This window comes from Salminus brasiliensis, chromosome 2, assembly GCF_030463535.1.
Source record: "Salminus brasiliensis chromosome 2, fSalBra1.hap2, whole genome shotgun sequence".
Classification (NCBI taxonomy): domain Eukaryota; kingdom Metazoa; phylum Chordata; class Actinopteri; order Characiformes; family Bryconidae; genus Salminus; species Salminus brasiliensis.
In genome coordinates, this window is record NC_132879.1 from 10925877 (window position 1) to 10944108 (window position 18232).

Here is an 18232-nt window from a genome sequence, read left to right on the forward strand (position 1 = left end):
CAGTGAAGTAATAACAGACTTCCGAGTGTTTATCTCCATGTACTATGATTTTCTTGCTCTGCTGAAAAGCAATATTTCCATCATAAGATCATCCCTGATTGGGCAGAAGCTGGACCCTGACCCTATAACTGACCCCATATGACCCAAAATCTCAAACTTCCCCCAAAACAAGTTAGATAAGTAGCATAGGTTCTACATCAGAGCTGCCCAACTCCAGTCCTGAAGGGCCGGTCTTCAGCAAAGTTTGATAGTTGCCCAACTCAAAAACACCTGATTCCACCAATCAGTTAATTGCCAGGTACAGTGGGTGTGTTTGAGTACCAAACTTTCCTGAAGACAGGCACTCTGGGGCTGGAATTGTGCTCCCCTGATGCAGAACCTATGCTACGTGTCAAACATACTCTGGTGCAAGTTTGTACAGATGTGCACCCCTGTTCTACATAGATCATCTAACATTGTCTCACACAAAATCCAGGGTCAGTTCAAACCCCTTGCTTTGTGAAACAGGTCCCAGATGTATTAACCCAGAGCAGGTGGTATCCAGGTGGCTTCTAACCTATTGAGTGCTGTAATGAATAAGGACTCATCAGAGCATGGAATAATTGAATATCTGACCTAAGAAGAGATTTTCAAGAGATATACAACATCCCCACCCCTTAAGAACTTAGGGAAAAACCTTTATCATAGCATCTTACTTCAGCTTAAACTGCTGGGAAATCCAGGATGCCACTAAAACAAACGCAACACTTAAACCTGCATGCTTGATAAGCCAGGCTCCTCAAATCATTTATGTAGAACAGAAGTATGATCTTTTAAGCTAATACAAACATTACACTCACCAGAGACGTCTTTCTTCTCCATAGCACTGAACTGGGGGCTCTTGACGCTCTCCTCAAATACTCCATTGAGCTTGGAGGGTAGCCTGACCCCATCCTGTTCCAGCACGCTGCCCTGATTGCTCTTTGGCTTGGAGCTCTTTTCAGCCTCAGCCTCAAACGTCTGCCAGCGCTTCTTTGGTGCCACGGTAGAGACGATGCCCCTACTGCCAATCTCGGGGGCAGCCTCAACGTGGCAGTTCGAAAGCTCCTCCGGTACAGCCGCTTTTGCTTCAAGTGCTTCAGGTGAGTTTTGCGTCTTAAGTGGTTTGCTGGAGTCCAAAACCTGAGAAAGCATGTTGCTTCCACCTTCTTTTTGAGCCTCCTTTTTCCCTGCAGACTTCGTTTTGGGTTTGCTCTGCTTGGAGCCGCAGATGGACGGCTTCCCTTGTGGTCCATTCTGAACCGGGGATGTCGCCTGGTCCTTCTCGTCAGCCCTGTCGTCTGGCGTCGTGGAGGACTCCGGGGGTGGCGCGAGGATCGTTGAGGGCTCCTGCTTGATGAGCTCTGAGGGTGAGGCTGGAGGAAGCGTCAGCGGTCTCCCCTCTTTCTCCCGGCTGTCGTGCAGGTCCTTCAGCAGCATGAGAAAAGTACTGAACTTGTAGTTGGAGTCGGCGCGCAGTGGGGGCTCATCCGAGACATGCTCCTCCTTCACCAGTGACTTAAACGACAGCTCCTGGGCATCCTGGAATGAGGCCTCCATAGGTGAAGTAGAAGGAGAGGGGGCAAAAGAGGAGGATGAGGAGCAGGAAACGATAGCGTCTTTCTCCATTTTGACTAGGCTGACCACAGAGTCCAAAGGTTCAGACTTGGGCTCTTCATCATTTGAATGAGCTCCGTTTTGGGCACGGGCCTTGTCTGACCGAACTCTGGTCAGCTTCAAGAGAGTGGGGTTTGGAGAGCTCCCACAGTGATCAGAGAAGGCCGGGTGCGTAGGGTCCTCTAAAGCATCCGTTTTCACCTGCCAGTGCTGGTCTGTGCTCTCCTGTATGTCCGTGATGGGAGAAAACGAATCATGATCATTTGCAGAAGGTGAAGATGGGGATTCATGGCTAGAACTGGGACCGTCTTTGTTTTCAGGTTCTTCAGAGGCTGCAAGGGCCCTGGACATGAGCCCACAGCTCGCTGGCAAGTAGAAAGAGTGCATCTCAAACATCCCATCCGACAAGCTAGGGGACGTGCTTCCTAATCGCTTGCAGTTTGTAGTCTTTCTGTTCGGTAAGCGTTTCGAGGCCGATGCAGTTGCTTTCTCCACCCTCTGGACTTTTTTCGTTTTCTTTCTCGAACGTTTCTCGCACGCTACCTTGGGTTCAGAGATGGACTCTTTCTCCAGCCCTGCTTCCGGTACCTCGTCCGAACGTTTTGGACAGAGTATCCTTGGAACTGAATCGATGTCCAAATATGGACAATCCCCGGTGTCTGATTCCAAATTGCTTGCAGGCGGTTTAGGGATGTCTGCCGTGGGGCTCGACATCAGTTTGGAGAACAATCCGTCTTTCATTTTGATAGGGCTTTTCAACAGTGAGCAGTTTTTCTTCTTCGTCGACAACTTCTTTTTCCTTACCTCTTTGGCTTTGGGCGAGCTGGGCATGGGAAGGTCATGTCCATTGGAGAAAACTGGACTGGGTGAGGGCAGACGAGGGATGGCAGAGCAAGCTGGAGGGGTAGGTGTCCTCTCCTCCATAACAGGGGTGTGCACCTCTCTGACAGAGGTAGGTGGACGCTTATTGCTGAGAGGCACCGGCAGAGCTGCCTCTGCCTCCTGCACACCGGCTTTCCATTGGGGCATCAAACGTTTTGGAACCTGCATCAAAGGCAAAGAAATCAGGTCTTAATCACTTCAGACGTTTAATTTTTTTTTTTTTTTGCAATGACTTTATATTTTGGGGTTCACAAATGGATCAGATCAATTATTACCGTGTATTTGTAACTCTTATCCCGTTGTCTGCCTCGCCTTCTGAGCACTGGAAGTTTCTCAAACTGATGGCCTCCTTCAAAAGGGTACGTGGCTTTCCCTGAAACCCATGCTTGGTCCACGATCTCCCCAAACGTCCGGACAAAATACAGACGGCATGGCCTGCGACTGGGCTCTGAAAGATCCCATGACATTAAACTAAGACTGACTGTTCTAAACTCAGCTGTTACTTAATCTCAGGTTATCTAAACATATTTAAACAGACAGGATTTACTTTATGTAAACAAATTATTCGAAAAGGCAAATTAGTCATTTTGTTACGTTTCGAAACAGTGCGCCCAGAGCTAATGCGACTCACTTTATGCCATTACAGTTGGAGCTTAAACAAGGGCTAAACCTGAATAGAAATGTATGCAATATCACAGACTAGGAAGAGTTGATCTGCAGTAACCTTTCATCCTGGTGTGGCTCTCACTCAGGGGCTCTATAGACACCCGGCAGGGCCACCAGGGCCTTCGGTTAAACTTTGCCCACACAACATCTCCAACTGCATACTTCACTCCAGGGAGAGGCTTCTTCTTCGGGCTGTTACACTGAAATAAAAAACACATACATCATTTTATATTACATCAAATGTCTTTGCTTGTCTAGTTAGGCAAAAAAAAAAACTCAGTGAGTGGGTTGCTGGTGCAGAATTGGACTGCTAATGTCCGACTTTTTAAATGTTACACAGCTAGAAGTGACCACTGGATGCTTGAATGATGCACTACCCTCATTAAAACAAATCAACCATTGATGCAATCTCCACTGAGAAGTATTGCCAATACAACAGGACGCTCTAAAGCAGCCACACATGAACCCAAGGTCACCCTGCCCATTGCCAAGAGCTGGGTGAAGGGGTATAAAAACCCCCAAGCATTGAGCTGTGGAGCTTTCCAGACTGAGGCAGCTCCATCCCATACCTCTGGGATGATTTGGAGTGGCAGAATCAATCATCTAACATCAGTACCTGACTTAGCTGAAGCTCTCACTGTGGCTGAATGCAATCAAATCAAAGCAATGTCTCAACATTAAGGCCTTCCATGAAGAGTAGAGGCGGTAACTGTGGCAAAGGTGGATAAACTCCCTGCAGTGCTGTTTTTAAGCCCTGTGTCCACTCACCAGGGGCACTGCCAGAGATTCTGCGGCCCATTAAAGATATCACGCTGGGCCCCTGTCAGTCACAGGCCCTTACAATCGGTTAGAATTGGTTGGTGGACTGTTCTCGGTTCAGCAGTGATGCTGAGGCGTTTTAACACTCCACCAATGTCAGTGTGACTGCGGTGCTGAGAATGACCCACCACCCAAATAATACCTGCTCTGTGGTGGTCCAGTGGGGTCCTGACCATTGAGTAACAGGGTGAACTAGTAATTAGTAGGGATGCACCAATAACATACCAATACTAGATTTTCATGTATTTGCCGATGCCAACTCTGACTTAATCTTCGAAAGATTGCTATAAATCCTGAAATTTATAGTGTTCCACTTTTTATAGGTCGTCATTTTTTATCTTATCCCAAATAAGATACAATCAGCTTGAAAGAACAGTGTTTACCGGTTTACTGGTGTTTATTTGAGTTTCAGAGCTATGAAAATAAGAAATTGCCACAATGCAGAAACACCTGCAAGTAGGGAAGCAGAATCATGCTAATCTTGACCAAACATCTTTTTGCTGTGTTTAACATTCACATTTCCCTGACTGGGCAAGCATACCACACCACACCAACAAGTCTAAAGAGTTATTGGGCAAGACTCCTAACTCTACATTCTCCTACCCGTGTAACAGGAGTCTGATGAGGAAATCCAAGTCACACCGCATAAGAGCCTCAGCCAAAACACCATGAATCACAATAATCATTATAAGCTGTGATAATAGCTTTCATCAGATGTTTTTTTTTTGGTTGGTTTGTTGACCTCTTACTCACTCTCTGAACTACAGGCTCTACGTCATGGGTACTCTCCCTGGTGACAGCTCCACATGGTAGCAGCCTCCACATGGAGAATAGTTTTGTTTTTCATGTGTAGAAGAGGTCATATTAATGTGACCTCGTTTGCATTCCTCAGGGTCAGATTTCTGCCTTACCTTACCTAACCTAAACAACGGCGGTACCTTACACAGACGGACAGCAGTAAAAAAATGTGTGTACGGTCAGTCCAAGTCTATGTAAGCAATTCGGTTGAATTACTGTAACGACACGTTATTCATTACTGCCAGAAGTGAGATGAGTGAAATGAGTGATTGCAAATGAGTGATATGATTCATATGCATCAGTGGGATTTTCTTTGCGTTCTGGTGACTAACCGGAAAAGGTTTTACCTCTCTACACTCTGAGCTTGAAGTGTGGACTCAAATGTGTGCATATAAACAGAGCTGAAAATAATATTTTTGTCAGAACACTGATTATATTAGGATCTACCTTATATTTACAAGCTGGACACGCATCTTCCAGTACAGTGTGCAATTCACCTTCATGTAAAGTTAATGCAGTGACTTCTGGTATAAAATATCAGACAAGGTGGTAGGGCTGGGCGATATGGTAAAAATATCGTATGACAATATTTAGACACACATTTTTCACAATATGTGATATTTATCTTAAAAACTCCTATTCAGATACTCCCCCATACAGAGTACAGTGATTTTTCCTCAACATCTGCTGCACTTCATCCGGTTTAACAGCACTTATTACACTATTTGTAGTGAAACCTGCAGTTGATCAGTGTTCTTTAAGCACTGACCATATCCCCGACATGCTTAGGAAAGCATACTGTGTATCACGATATCATAATGCATCATAATGCATCAGGAGTTCAGTAGTAGGGCTGGGTGATATGCTAAAGATATATCACATCACAATATTTAAAGACGATATTATGATACATGATAATTTGTGATATTTTTCTATGCTATTGCAGTATTCTTATATACTGAGTACAGTGATTTGTATTCTGCATTCTGTCTGCTGCATGCCATCTAATTAAACAGCATTGATTACACTTTCCGTAACGAAGAGTGCACTGACTATATGTACAATATGCTCAGTACATACACATACATTATATATACATACACATACATATATATATATATATATATATCTCATATCCCAGGTGTTTGCAATGGTGTTGCTATGGTATCTCAGGTGGTTGCTATGGTGTTGCTAGGCGGTAACATAATAATGATGCTGATTGTTGATTATCATGCATGTATCTCCTTACCTATGCGTGTATACTAAAAACCTACTAACGAGCCTAGAGCCGGGAGGCATGAGGAGAGATGGTAGACAAGTGGAGTTTTGTTGGGACTGGTTATTTGCTACGTTTAGTGTTTGGAGACTACTTACGCATCAAATTTTATAAATAACTGGACATCTTTTTTTGACAGTGCTGCGGTATCATGTTTTTTTTTTCTTTTTTCGATGCACTGTTACATCCATAGAGCACTCCTACAAATCACACAAGTTCACACCACAGGATCTCCAACAGCTACGTTTGCATCCAAAGGTTTTAATGCTACAGAAAGTTTGTCAATTGAGCTATGAAAACAGAAATGGTCTGTAAGATTACAGATTAAAGGTTTGTAGATAATAGAAATGTTGTGAAGACCTGCACTGGAAAGGTTATTTCTGGAAACAATGTGTATTTACACATAAATATAGTGCCATGTGACCAGATTACCCAGAGGCTGCTTCCCAAACTGCACACAAGCCCACTAAATAGTGCACATAAAAACGGGCACAAAATTTGATTGTGTAGTACATAATGTGATGAAGAGAAACAAGCAGAAAGCAGAAACAAATCTGCACCTGCACAGTGGAGATGCAGAGCTGGACCAGAGAGAAGACCAGAGGCTGTTTAAAAAGAACACGACCACTTCTCATGCCCCTTACAGAGGAACAGGGGGCCAGAAAGGGCTGCTGCCTTTCTGAAATTAAGAGCTGCCAAACAGCTCTATACAATAATAAAGCGTCTTTAAATTGACAAACTAAACCTTTAGTGAAGCAACGTGAAGGTTCTTGAAGCCCATGTTCATTGTTCACTTATTAATTCTAAAACAGGTCCTAATGCAAAATGTGTGGTTTAGCATATTTTGTAGGGTCCCACCAGGTTCTATATTTGGCCCTCTGAAACCTCTTCATAAGAAACGGTACATTTTTATGTTATATGACGCAGAAAGTAGATGGAGGCATAGCTAATGTGATATCCCAGCTCTTGTTGTCCTGAGGAAGTCTGGCTGCATTGTGAAACACTGTGGGCACAGCTCTTTACAGGTAAATCTAACCCTATAACTAGTGAGGGTATATATACACACACACTTATTTATATTTCATATTTCAATGGAATAAGAGTAGAGCTGGGCAATATCACAATATTTTATTGTATTGTGATACATTTTGTTATGATAATATGCTTTTCTAAGCATATGGAGGATCCTGTTAGTGCTTATTAAACACTGATCAGCTGCAGGTTTCATTACTAACAGTGTAATTAGACTGGTGTAATTAGATGAAGTGCAGCAGATGAATATAAATCACTGTATTCAGTACAGGAGAGGATCTGAATAGTAGTTTATAAGAATCTGTCACTACTGAGGTTTTATTCTGTGATTTACATGTATTGTGATAAACATTGTGTATTGCGAAAAAAGTCTTTAAATATTGTGATATAGTATTTTTACCATATAGTCCAGCCTAATTTTGGAGCATTTCTATTGGTTCATTTGTCAACATTTAATACAATCTAAAGAACAACTGCCAGTTCATATTATGTCAAAAACATAAAAAATGGAGATCCCGGCAGGACAGCGATGGTGTGAGTGTGTGTTATTCCTATATATTTTTATTTTCTAATTTGTTCATCGTATTACCTCTGTATTATTCATTTACTTCACCTTTTTACCCTTTATATTCTAGAATTTATTATTATCTTATCATTTTATGTGACCAGACAGTTATCCTGCTAGTCATTGTATGTGTCCTCATACGCAGTAATGTGACAAATATAATATTTTCTCTGTACTCTGGTTACTATGCCAGTTTTAGTGTTTTCCCTGTTTAAATACACCTGATTCAACTAATCAGCTAATAAATAAGCCTTGCAGAGTTACATTTTGTGTGTGTGAGTGTGTGTGTATAAAAACCAGAGTGAGTAAAGCAGCGCCCCTTATTGTAAAGGATGTGTGTAAAAAATAACAATACAAAAAAGGGGCTTACAGGACTGGAGAGGGTGCCACTGGGCGAGCTTGGCCTTCGAGACAGGCTGGTATTGAACATGGACGCACAGTTCTCAGTGCTGGGCAGGTCACAGTCACTATCCGAGCAGTCGTCCATACTGTCAAAATCCTCCAGCATAACCTCCACGGGCAGCGGAGGGGTGCTGGCTGTGGGTTCCGGACGTGACGCGTTTTTAGGAAGTGGGTGAAAGGGTTCGTGTCGGTTGGAGTTGGAGCTCAGGTCTAGCCCTTTTGCATTCGCAAAGTCTCTTTTCTGGCATTTTTTGGACGAAGGACTGAACACCACCTCCTCTTCATCCTCCTCGTCCTCCTCATCCACCTCTCGGTCGTCTTTACTGTCCCCGCTGTCAAACAGACTTGATTCGAAATGCAGGAATCCATTGGGAATGGGCGAGAAGTGCTCCAGGCTGTCGGAGCTGACTGGGGAGAAGCCGTTTTTGTCCAGATCCTGGACACTCCGGTATGGACCCTCGTCCGCACTGTGTCCATGGGACAAGGGAGAGCGGACCAGGCCGAGGCCAAACTCGGAGCCCACGACGTGTGCTTTGCCGCGCCCATGAAAGTCCTTGTCCTGCAGACTCAAGTCAGGCCTGTTGACCATGCTGGTCAAGTCCTGGAGCCTCCTGAGTGGACTGTAGCTGGACGTGGACTCTCTCTGAGTGTAGTACAGCGACGAGTGCTTGCAGACGGAGTTCTGTAGCCGCACGGCCGGCGGCTGGTCCGCCTGCCGTTTCGCAGCACTGTGGTGGAGCCCACAGGAAGCGACGCGGCTATCGTGGGCCTGTGGGTCCTGTGGGTCAGGAAGACTTCCCGGGCCATCCCTGGCAGCCACTTTGTATGACTGATTCATGTTGTCATGGCTCCGTCCTGCCAGAAACACACACAAAACAATTCATTAAAATATTATGATAAAATATGACGGTATTAGCAGCGAGACCACAAGAATGTTGGTCAGGGAAGTTATTGAGGTCAGTTATAGGAGCTGCGATGGACTGGCGCCCTGTTCAGGAGGTATTCCAGAGAGGCTACGAACACCCTCATGACCCTGAAGAAGTGGATAAGAAGATGGATGACTGGATAGATGGATGGTTGGAGAAGCGCAGCAAGAACACCACAGGTTTGGGTGCTGATCTTCTCTGTGAACTCCAGACACTGTATGGATTCGTTCAGTTCCACCAGCAGCAGCTCGCCTGATTTACTGTACTGAAGGACTGATTAGATGAACTAGGTACTGTGATGTGTGTGAGACCTGGAAATATTGACCTTCTTTGAGGAAAGCTTTGGAAATGGTTACGCTAACACACACACACACACACACACGATGAAATTAAAATGTAATATTAATTTGTGTGTTTGGATTTTTATTGCATCTCCAAAATGTCCTCCAAACTTTCCTGGACAAGGAAAAAGACCTAAAAAGACTTTTCTATTGGTCTATTTGTCAAGGTAAAGCACAACTTCCAGATTTACATTTTGCCAAAAAGTGAAAGCTTTTTGAGTGACAGCAACGACATGTTTTCAGGGCCCTCAGACTCAGACTACCATTGTCTTGATGGTACTGTCTATCGAGTACTGTGTGTGTACTGCTGTGACTATACCATATTCTCATTGTTCTGGAAAAAAAGCACAGTTTGTCTATATGAACTGCTTTAAACTCCCCAATACTACAATACAAGCACATAAACAAGCCTGCCACTGCCAGCATTTGTCCACACTGTTGACATCCAGCACTGTGTGTGTGTGTGTGTATGTGTGTGTGTGTCTGTGTACCATGCATGCTGTGCAGGTAAAAACGTTGAGAAAGCATTTTCACTATGCTATTACAGTATAACAACAAATCTGAACTCATCTGAATTAGTACCACTTACTCAAACCTCATAATCATGGGTGTTGACCGAAAGGCCCACCTACAGCACCCATTCAATGAGCTGAACCTGCAGGCTGTGGTGTCCAACCACAAGAACGGAGGACCAATAACCTTCCAGCACAGCGGAGTGTTTTTCCAGCTGAAACACACCTGAATCAACGCGGCAGTTAGGTGTAAGCATTACTAGCTGTGTGTGAGGGTCACCAAACATGTGCTGGACTATACGGTACTGTGCAAACGCTTTAGGCACCTGTACATTCGATTAAAAAGCTCTGGGGAGACTAATCTTAAAATATATACAAATAAAATTCATACAGAAAGTCGTGGCTTTCATTAAAACATCTCCGAAGCTCATCTCCGAAGCTCTCCTCATGGAGTCTAGTATTATTCTGAGTTCTCCTTCAACACCTGGTTAGGTAAATCAGTGCATAACGATGGTAAATCAGGTGAGTGGCTGATGGGATTGAACAGGTCCAGGTTGTCTGGAGGCGTCCAGGAGAAACATGGAACCAAGCTGTGTTCTCCAGACCAATTTCTAAATCAGAAATGATATTAAATTATGTTCACCTGCATCTGTTCTAGTGTGATCTGCAGATTCTCACAGTAAAAACACTCTCATTGCTTTTAAATCATGTGCTAAGGTGCCCGAAACTTCTGCGCACTCCTGCCTTGTTTGTTTACTATTTGTGTATTCTGCACTGCCCACCTACGTACGGCCAAATTCAGGCCATGCGAGCTCCTGCACTTGGCCTATAACGCCAGTCTGATGACTATACACAACAAACCCACCCCGAAGATCAAATCCTGCTTCACTTTCACCGGCTTACAGCCATGCACATGTTGTTCGGAGGCTACCGGCTTAGTTAGGCCATCGTTTCAAGGAAAGCCATCAGGGCAGACAAAGACAGCTCCAAACCGGGGACTCAAAGCCAGGCCCCAGTCACAGACATGCATGCACACACACACACACACAGAAACACACCGAAGCTGTGCGTTATCTTCATCCTAGTAGGAATCAAAATCTGTATTTTGCCAAGTAGGTTACACACACCAGCTACTTGGCTTGGTGGGTGCACACATGTATGACATGTAGTGCTAACTACTAGTACTACTACTAGTGGCAGCAGTAGCAGCAGCAGCAGCAGCAGCAGTAGTAGTAGTAGTAATAGTAGTAAACACACCAGACCAGGTCTTAACACATATTTAATAGATAAAATAAGATATGGAGGGTATTATCTCATGGTTTAAGGTGTCAGGAGCCTGAATAGATGGATATACACTTAAATGCAAGGCTCTGAGCAAACGTCAAATCAAATATATAGCCAGAAACCGACCACAATAACGCAGGCCATGGTCAGTGAGTGTTGCTGGGTGTCTGAGAGAGAGGCTATGAGCGTGGACTAACGAGCCAAGTGGGCAAAAGCAGGGAGCTAGTGCACATGCAGACCCTCGTACACACAGATGCACACAAAAACCCAAGACATGTCGAAGTATGAACCCCAAAACACCAAAAAAAACACGACGCTAGCAGGAATAGCTAGCCGGAATCTTACCATTTACGGCTCGGTCACAACAAACCCGTCGGCCGTCCTCTCAGATTGGGACACGTCGAGCCACTTTTTGTCGATTTGTGAAAGGCCAGCGGGAGATCTGTGCTTAGGCCCGGCCTGAGCACTCATCCTTCCCTCTCTCACACTATCGCCTCATCGTCTGCTTGGGGAAAGAAAGGAAGAAGAAAAAAAAAAGACACCAATTCATTCAGTCCCTTAAAAATGACTTTAAAAAAAAAAAAACACACACCGGCTCGCCTCCCACAGCTGGACTCATCTAGCTCTGTGCCAGCCTCAGTGCATCCAAAGAGCGGGCAGACATTACACTGCTGGCTTCTGCTGCTGCTGCTGCCCTGGCCATGTTAAAGCAAGCCCTGGTGGCCGAGTGTGTGAGAGAGAGAGTGTGTGTGTGTGTGTGGGCGCTGTGAAGAGCGAGAGAGACCGATCGACACACACACGGAGAGAGAGAGAGAGAGAGGTAGAGAGAGAGAGAGGGAGAGAGAGAGCCGAGCCGATACCCAACCCCCAGTCCTCTAAGCCTATACACCGGGCCCCTTCACGACTTCCCAACCGACACAATCCCCACTCGCTCACCCCCTTTGCTGTCATCTACGGCAAAAAACAAGTGTCACATCGACCCGGGACACCGCACAGCACCCCCCTAAACAACACACGAGTGCGTCTGAGGCGTTAAGGGCGAAGGACGGAGCGTTTTTGGAGCCCATCGGCCATTTGTTTCCTCGTCCTAAACAAAGGCGAGCGTTAGGCTAGCTGACTTCCTCCATTTTACACCGCCGCCAGCCAGCCAGGGCGCAGGCACCCCCAGACACACGGGGACAACCACGTTGTGCACGAAACACACGCTTAAAAGGTCACCTTTTCGTATTTTTAGGCTTTTATCGTTCTTGCTGGCTCCACTGAACTAGGCCACGGCTTTACCGACCAGGACCGTGGACCCTGCGGAGGCTTAGCTAACTGCATGGTGGCCTAGGCTAAAATAGCTATGTAGCCTGGGAACAAGAAGAACAGCAGCAAAACAGCTCGGTTTCTGAGAACAGGGGTTCATCTGAGACGATATTGCGATTACTTGTGTGGTTTATATGCGTGTCTGTGTGTTTATATCAAATTTAAGCCATCTGACCAAAGAGAAAGTGAGTTGGCCGGTCCACCTTAAATACCGCAGTGGTAGCCTATTGGCGCGTGCACAGACGTCCCTATTGTACCCTCTGTGAGTTTTAAGGTGGACCGGGAAAGTTCAAAGCAAGCAGCCAACTTCAGCCTGCTGTCCAAAGCGGCCTTTCTGAAAGAGACCTGGAGATGAATAATTAGCCTTTATGTTATTTAACTGAGTGGAGCAGTTGAATGAGAGTCGATTAGTTACCTTGTTGTTTTTTTCCCCCCTCCTAATCTGTCCTTTGCGTTGCCTATAGGGCTGGTTGAGTCAGACTGGACCCAAAACACCACTGCTGGAGTATTTCTAGAAATCATTCAATGCTCTCAGTGCTTTGCACTAACAGGGAATACCTCCTTCTCTCTCTCACTCTCTTTCACTCACTCACTCACACACACACACAAACACCTTTGTATTGATTGATAATCATCCTGGGCTCTCAGGCTACCACATATACTGCAATTAGCTGAAAGAGATGTCAGGATCCATTTAACAGGGGTTTCCAGGCAAGTACCATTGCTTTGGAGTGATACTTGTTTATTTATTTATTTATTTATTTGTATCAGACTGAATGTATTTGCTCACACAACACTAGTTTTGTCCATTAGTCAAAAAATAAAATAAAATAATAATGAACCAACCTGATGCGACATTGCATTGCAGATTTTGACCAACAGATATCCTTGTGGGAAAGCAGAACACTATGGGTTATACTAAGCTATGGACACACAGTTACACTTACAAAATAGGTGTTGAAGCATTTCACTGATGATGCCCCCACACCCCCCTAAATAAAGTGAGATTATTCAAAATTACTCAACACTATCTGGAAACAAAAGGGCACCACATTTGTCATAAAAACAAATAAAAGTGAGATCATACCAAGGGCAATACAAGCATAGCATATTCACATACACAGCAGAGAAAAAGAAGGTATAATTGTGCCTGTGGTTAGGATTTTAAAATCAGAATCAGATCAGATCAGATCAGATGTTCTACAGAACAGCAAAAGACCTTGTCCCTAGCAGTCACATTATCAAAAGTGAAGTAACAAAGATTAAAAACAACACAAAAAGCATTTTTCTTTCCTCAAAACGTTCACTCGAGTGAAGACTATTCGGCCAAAAAGTCTAATATAATATCAGTTTAGATACTGTATTTTTTTTTATTTTTATTATTTCACAAGACTACCTTCATGCACATCTGTACAGCAGGATAATAAGGTTTAAAGGAGCAATAAGCAGCATTTCATTTGGGAGCAGATTCTCAATCACGCTACTGACTCTCTGCCAGTCACACGTCATGACACTGGAAATGTGAGTAGAAAAGAAAGGTATACTGCAGTTCACACATACTAACATCAAGTAAATTTACATTTTTCTGAACATTTATTACATTTTAATGAAGGGAGGAAAAAAAAACTACTTATTGCTCCTTTAAGACTGAGATAGAGTGATAATGATCTTTGGATATAGATACGCAAAATGATCATAACAATGTAACACATAGTAAGTGTTAAGCCTAGGTATCAAAATTCAATTATTATTATTTTTGTTTGTTTGTTTGTTTGTTTGTTTGCTTGCTTGCTTGTTTGTTTGTTTGTCTCCCCCCCCAACCTTGCATGAGTCTTTGCAAGCCTTGTTGTGGATGCCGATTCATAGTGATTTCGGACATGCACCCTTTCACCCTCGGGAATAAATAGAAAAGCCCTCATTCGCTAGCGTTTTTCTCTTTGACCGTGGCCTCGCACAGGCCCCGCTTCTGCATGAGGGAGTAAGGGAACGGTGCTCCGTTGCAGGCACTATAGTCCAGTTTGTTGAGCTTTGCCAACGTTTTGATGCTGCCTGGAGGTCTGCCTGGGCTGACCTTGTAGCCAGCAGCTTTGGTGGTGCCCAAAGGCCTGCCTGGGCTGGTTTTGAACCCGGCGGCCCTGGTGGTGCCCGGGGGTCGGCCGGTGCTCGTCCGATACCCGGCGGATTTGGTGGTGCCCGCGGGCCTACCCCGTCTCCCGGTCTTGCCAAGTCCTTTCTTTTTCTTGGATCCTTCTGGAGCTTCGACGGCTCTCATCCGCACCGGCTGGGGGTGAAAGTCGTTCTGGGCGTCCTGCATCTGGCAGGACATAGGCTTGATCATGCTCTGAGGCAAGGGGGGCAGGTTGGGAAGCGGCAGCTGCAGAGGTGGAGGTGGCGCGGATGGGTAGAACTTGCTGGACTGCGAGGTGCACAACTCGAAATGGCTGCTCGGGTGCTGGCCATCTTCGGCTAGGCCGCCCAAGCCGTAGTCGTTACTGTTGCCGGCTACCTGATGCATCATTTTCTGCAAGGGGAAGAAAATTACAATAACGTCAGACAGGCATTACACAATGTTAGGAGTTTTGTAGATGAATGTTTGTAGACATTTCTTCTGAAAGCAAGGGAGCGAATAGGGGGCTTGTCCCCCTTTCACTGCAGGAACACCCTGTAGTCTTCTGGGATGATTTTACAGGTTGGAACATGCTGTGAGAAGGATCTGACTGCATTCAGCCTCACAAGAGCATCAGTGAGGACCGGTGCTGCTGTTGGATGATGAGTTGCGAGTCATGCCACTTCTACTAAACTTACTTACGAGTATTGGATGGAGCTAAATCGCTCCAGAGATATTGCTCCTATTCTATTGTCAATATCTTTCTCTGGAGATTATATAAGCTGTGTGTGATCAGATGGACACCTGTTCCCTCTTAAAGAGGACCTCTGTTTAATAAATGGTTAAGAAGTCTTACTTTTTTTGGTGTAGTGTGGTGTACTTACCAGGCCTGGGAAATGAACACCACTCTGCTATGGGGTGGGTGTGTTGGCGCCCACTACACTACATTCTTCATATCTAATAATGTACCGCATGATGTACCACTATTTTGCTATTAACACTACACTGCAAAAACTTGGATGGTGAATAAAATGGCTATATTTGGGTTGTAGATACTGTAAGCCCTGATTTCAATCACCTCACATGTTCCTCCCCTGTTCCTCCTGCCTGTACAAAGACCATTTCACACCAGACCACTCTGGATGGCTTTGTTTACATCTCGGTGGTTGAATTCGAAGAAATTAGGAGAAATTACAGCGTTAGGAGTCCAACCGAAGTGCTCTTGTTGTTGCTGCTGCTGCTGCTGCTGCTGTTGTACTGTAGTGTGCTTTCCAGGCTGGGACATCTAACCCCAGTCTTACATATAAAACTCAAACCACTCATGTACATTCACCTGTCATTTCGGATGGTAAATAAAGGGGATACTTTGCAGTGCTGTAAAGAACATGACCCCCATCTCCCTGACCCCAACCACCCCCCACCCCCCCTCTCCACCCCAGCCCCCTATCCTACTCCTCCTGTCTCTAAACATCTGTACAACGACCCACTGCATACCAACCCACTCACATGCTGTTGTTTACATCCCAGTGGTTGAATGAAATTAGTCAGAAAATAATCTCAAATATTTAAGAGGCCCGAATAAGTCCCCAGAGTCACTATTTTGAGGGGTGTCTGGATACTTTTGGCCATACAAAGCTTCATTATAGCATTCAGTGATGACTTCTGCCTCCTGTGTACCATCATTGGCTACATACACTGGTTCAATCCTTCAAGAGGTCAAGCCTTTGCATGCATGCCTGCCTGGTTTTTGCTTGTAGGAGCAGTAGAGGCCAGGGGGGGTGCATTCATACGGGGGTGCATTCATAGACAGGGAGGACACCGCTGTAGCTGCAAACTGGGGCCATGGTTGATCTTCCAGCAGCAGCAGCAGCAGCAGCAGCAGGAGCAGGAGCAGCAGCGGGCCACACTGAGCCCCAAGTTAAAGCACATACACACACACACACATACATACACATAATGCACTTGCCACACACACACACACACACAAACGTACAAAGAACGACGAAGGTTTCCTACCCAAACGCATCGCTGTGTGTTTTTCTCCATTTCTAGCTCCGCGCAAAGACTTTAGCCATCACTTGCCTCCACACACACCAACAACAGGGCAGCTAAGAGCGAAATTGCTCGGTGGATTTAAGAAATATGGCGCTAGAGACGAGCACAGCGCCGGATAAAGACGCTACTTTACCTCATTGGGCTCTCGGCATGTGAAGGGTTAACTGTGAAACAGAGAGATCTTCCATCCCTGAAACCAAACCACAACTCTATTAATCGCGAAATACGGCCATCCGGGAGGGCCGAGGACCGCTTCTGAGCAGCAGGATGCAGTTATGGTGGCCCGAGGAGGAGATTTCTGTTCCTGGAGAGGTGAGGCTTAAATCTGTAGGGCAGCCATTTTCACTCCAAAAAATGTACAATATTGGAGGGCGGCGGAGTGCGCATGCGCGGGGGGCTGAGAGGAAATCACACTGCTCCGCGGTGTGCTGTCATATGTACAGTAAACATACACCACACTGTATATTCTGTATTTAAACATATATATATATTTATATTTATGTATATATATATGCAAATATGAATATATATACAAATATTTCAACATACATTCGCATATGCACTGTATACATACATGTAAGCATCATATATTGGACACATGTATAATATAAATATATATATATATATATATATATATATATATATATATATATAAGTAATAAGTCGGTAGGTAAAGTCATACATATATTATAGTTGGTGGGTAAACGTATACACTATGTAGATATAGTATGTAGTATGTAGATCTATGGATATATCATACATTAAGTCATACATATATTATATATATTATACTGAAAATATATGTATGATATATATTTATAAATATAATATAAAGTCATACATATATTTTCAGTTGGTGGGTAAACGTATACACTATGTAGATATAGTATGTAGTATGTAGATCTATGGATATATCATACATTAAGACACATGTATAATATATATATATATATATCATATATAAGTAATAAGTCGGTAGGCAAAGTCATACATATATTTTCAGTTGGTGGGTAAACGTGTACAATATGTAGATATAGTATGTAGTATGTAGATCTATGGATATATCATACATGAAGTCATACATATATTATATATATTATACTGAAAATATATGTATGCTATATGTATGATATATATTTATATATATAATATAAAGTCATACATATATTACAGTTGGTGGGTAAACGTATACACTATGTAGATATAGTATGTAGTATGTAGATCTATGGATATATCATACATTAAGTCATACATATATTATATATATTATACTGAAAATATATGTATGATATATGTATGATATATATTTATATATATATAATATAAAGTCATACATATATTTTCAGTTGGTGGGTAAACGTATACACTATGTAGATATAGTATGTAGTATGTAGATCTATGGATATATCATACATTAAGTCATACATATATTATATATATTATACTGAAAATATATGTATGATATATGTATGATATATATTTATATATATAATATAAAGTCATACATATATTTTCATTTGGTGGGTAAACGTATACACTATGTAGATATAGTATGTAGTATGTAGATCTATGGATATATCATACATTAAGTCATACATATATTATATATATTATACTGAAAATA

General features: G+C 43.7%; 2 protein-coding genes across 4 annotated transcripts in view; both read right to left on the reverse strand.

Moving 5' to 3' along the window:
• nsd1a (nuclear receptor binding SET domain protein 1a) overlaps window positions 1-12984 on the reverse strand; it is a 31358-nt gene extending 18374 nt beyond the window's left edge. Inside the window, exons 1-6 of one of the 2 annotated variants that reach the window (XM_072674320.1) lie at window positions 12862-12984; window positions 11484-11640; window positions 8044-8930; window positions 3242-3383; window positions 2793-2965; window positions 840-2679 (exon numbers count right to left, since the gene is read on the reverse strand). In XM_072674320.1, the coding sequence (XP_072530421.1) occupies window positions 840-2679; window positions 2793-2965; window positions 3242-3383; window positions 8044-8913 (3025 nt within the window). In that variant the 5' untranslated portion in view covers window positions 8914-8930; window positions 11484-11640; window positions 12862-12984. Of the gene's footprint in view, window positions 1-839; window positions 2680-2792; window positions 2966-3241; window positions 3384-8043; window positions 8931-11483; window positions 12030-12861 lie in introns of those variants that run through there. The other variant, XM_072674319.1, reaches the window with a different exon arrangement.
• A 197-nt stretch (window positions 12985-13181) lies between these two features.
• LOC140550362 (UPF0461 protein C5orf24 homolog) lies at window positions 13182-16963 on the reverse strand. Of its 2 annotated transcripts, none has more exons than XM_072674323.1 (2): window positions 16742-16963; window positions 13182-14967 (listed from the first exon to the last, which is right to left on the reverse strand). In XM_072674323.1, the coding sequence occupies exon 2, from the start codon at window positions 14962-14964 to the stop codon at window positions 14362-14364; it is 603 nt and encodes a 200-aa protein (XP_072530424.1). In that variant the 5' UTR covers window positions 14965-14967; window positions 16742-16963; the 3' UTR covers window positions 13182-14361. The 2 variants fall into 2 exon arrangements, with proteins under 2 accessions (XP_072530424.1, XP_072530423.1); XM_072674322.1 differs by having other exon boundaries at window positions 16570-16963.
• Between the last annotated feature and the right edge of the window lie 1269 nt (window positions 16964-18232).

Coding starts and splice junctions, on each gene's coding strand:
- LOC140550362 (XM_072674322.1), bottom strand. CDS start 16,599: ATGGAGAAAAACACACAGCGATGCGTTTGG. Junction 14,968..16,569: donor ACACACAGCGATGCGTTTGG/GTAGGAAACCTT, acceptor TTCCCCTTGCAG/AAAATGATGCATCAGGTAGC.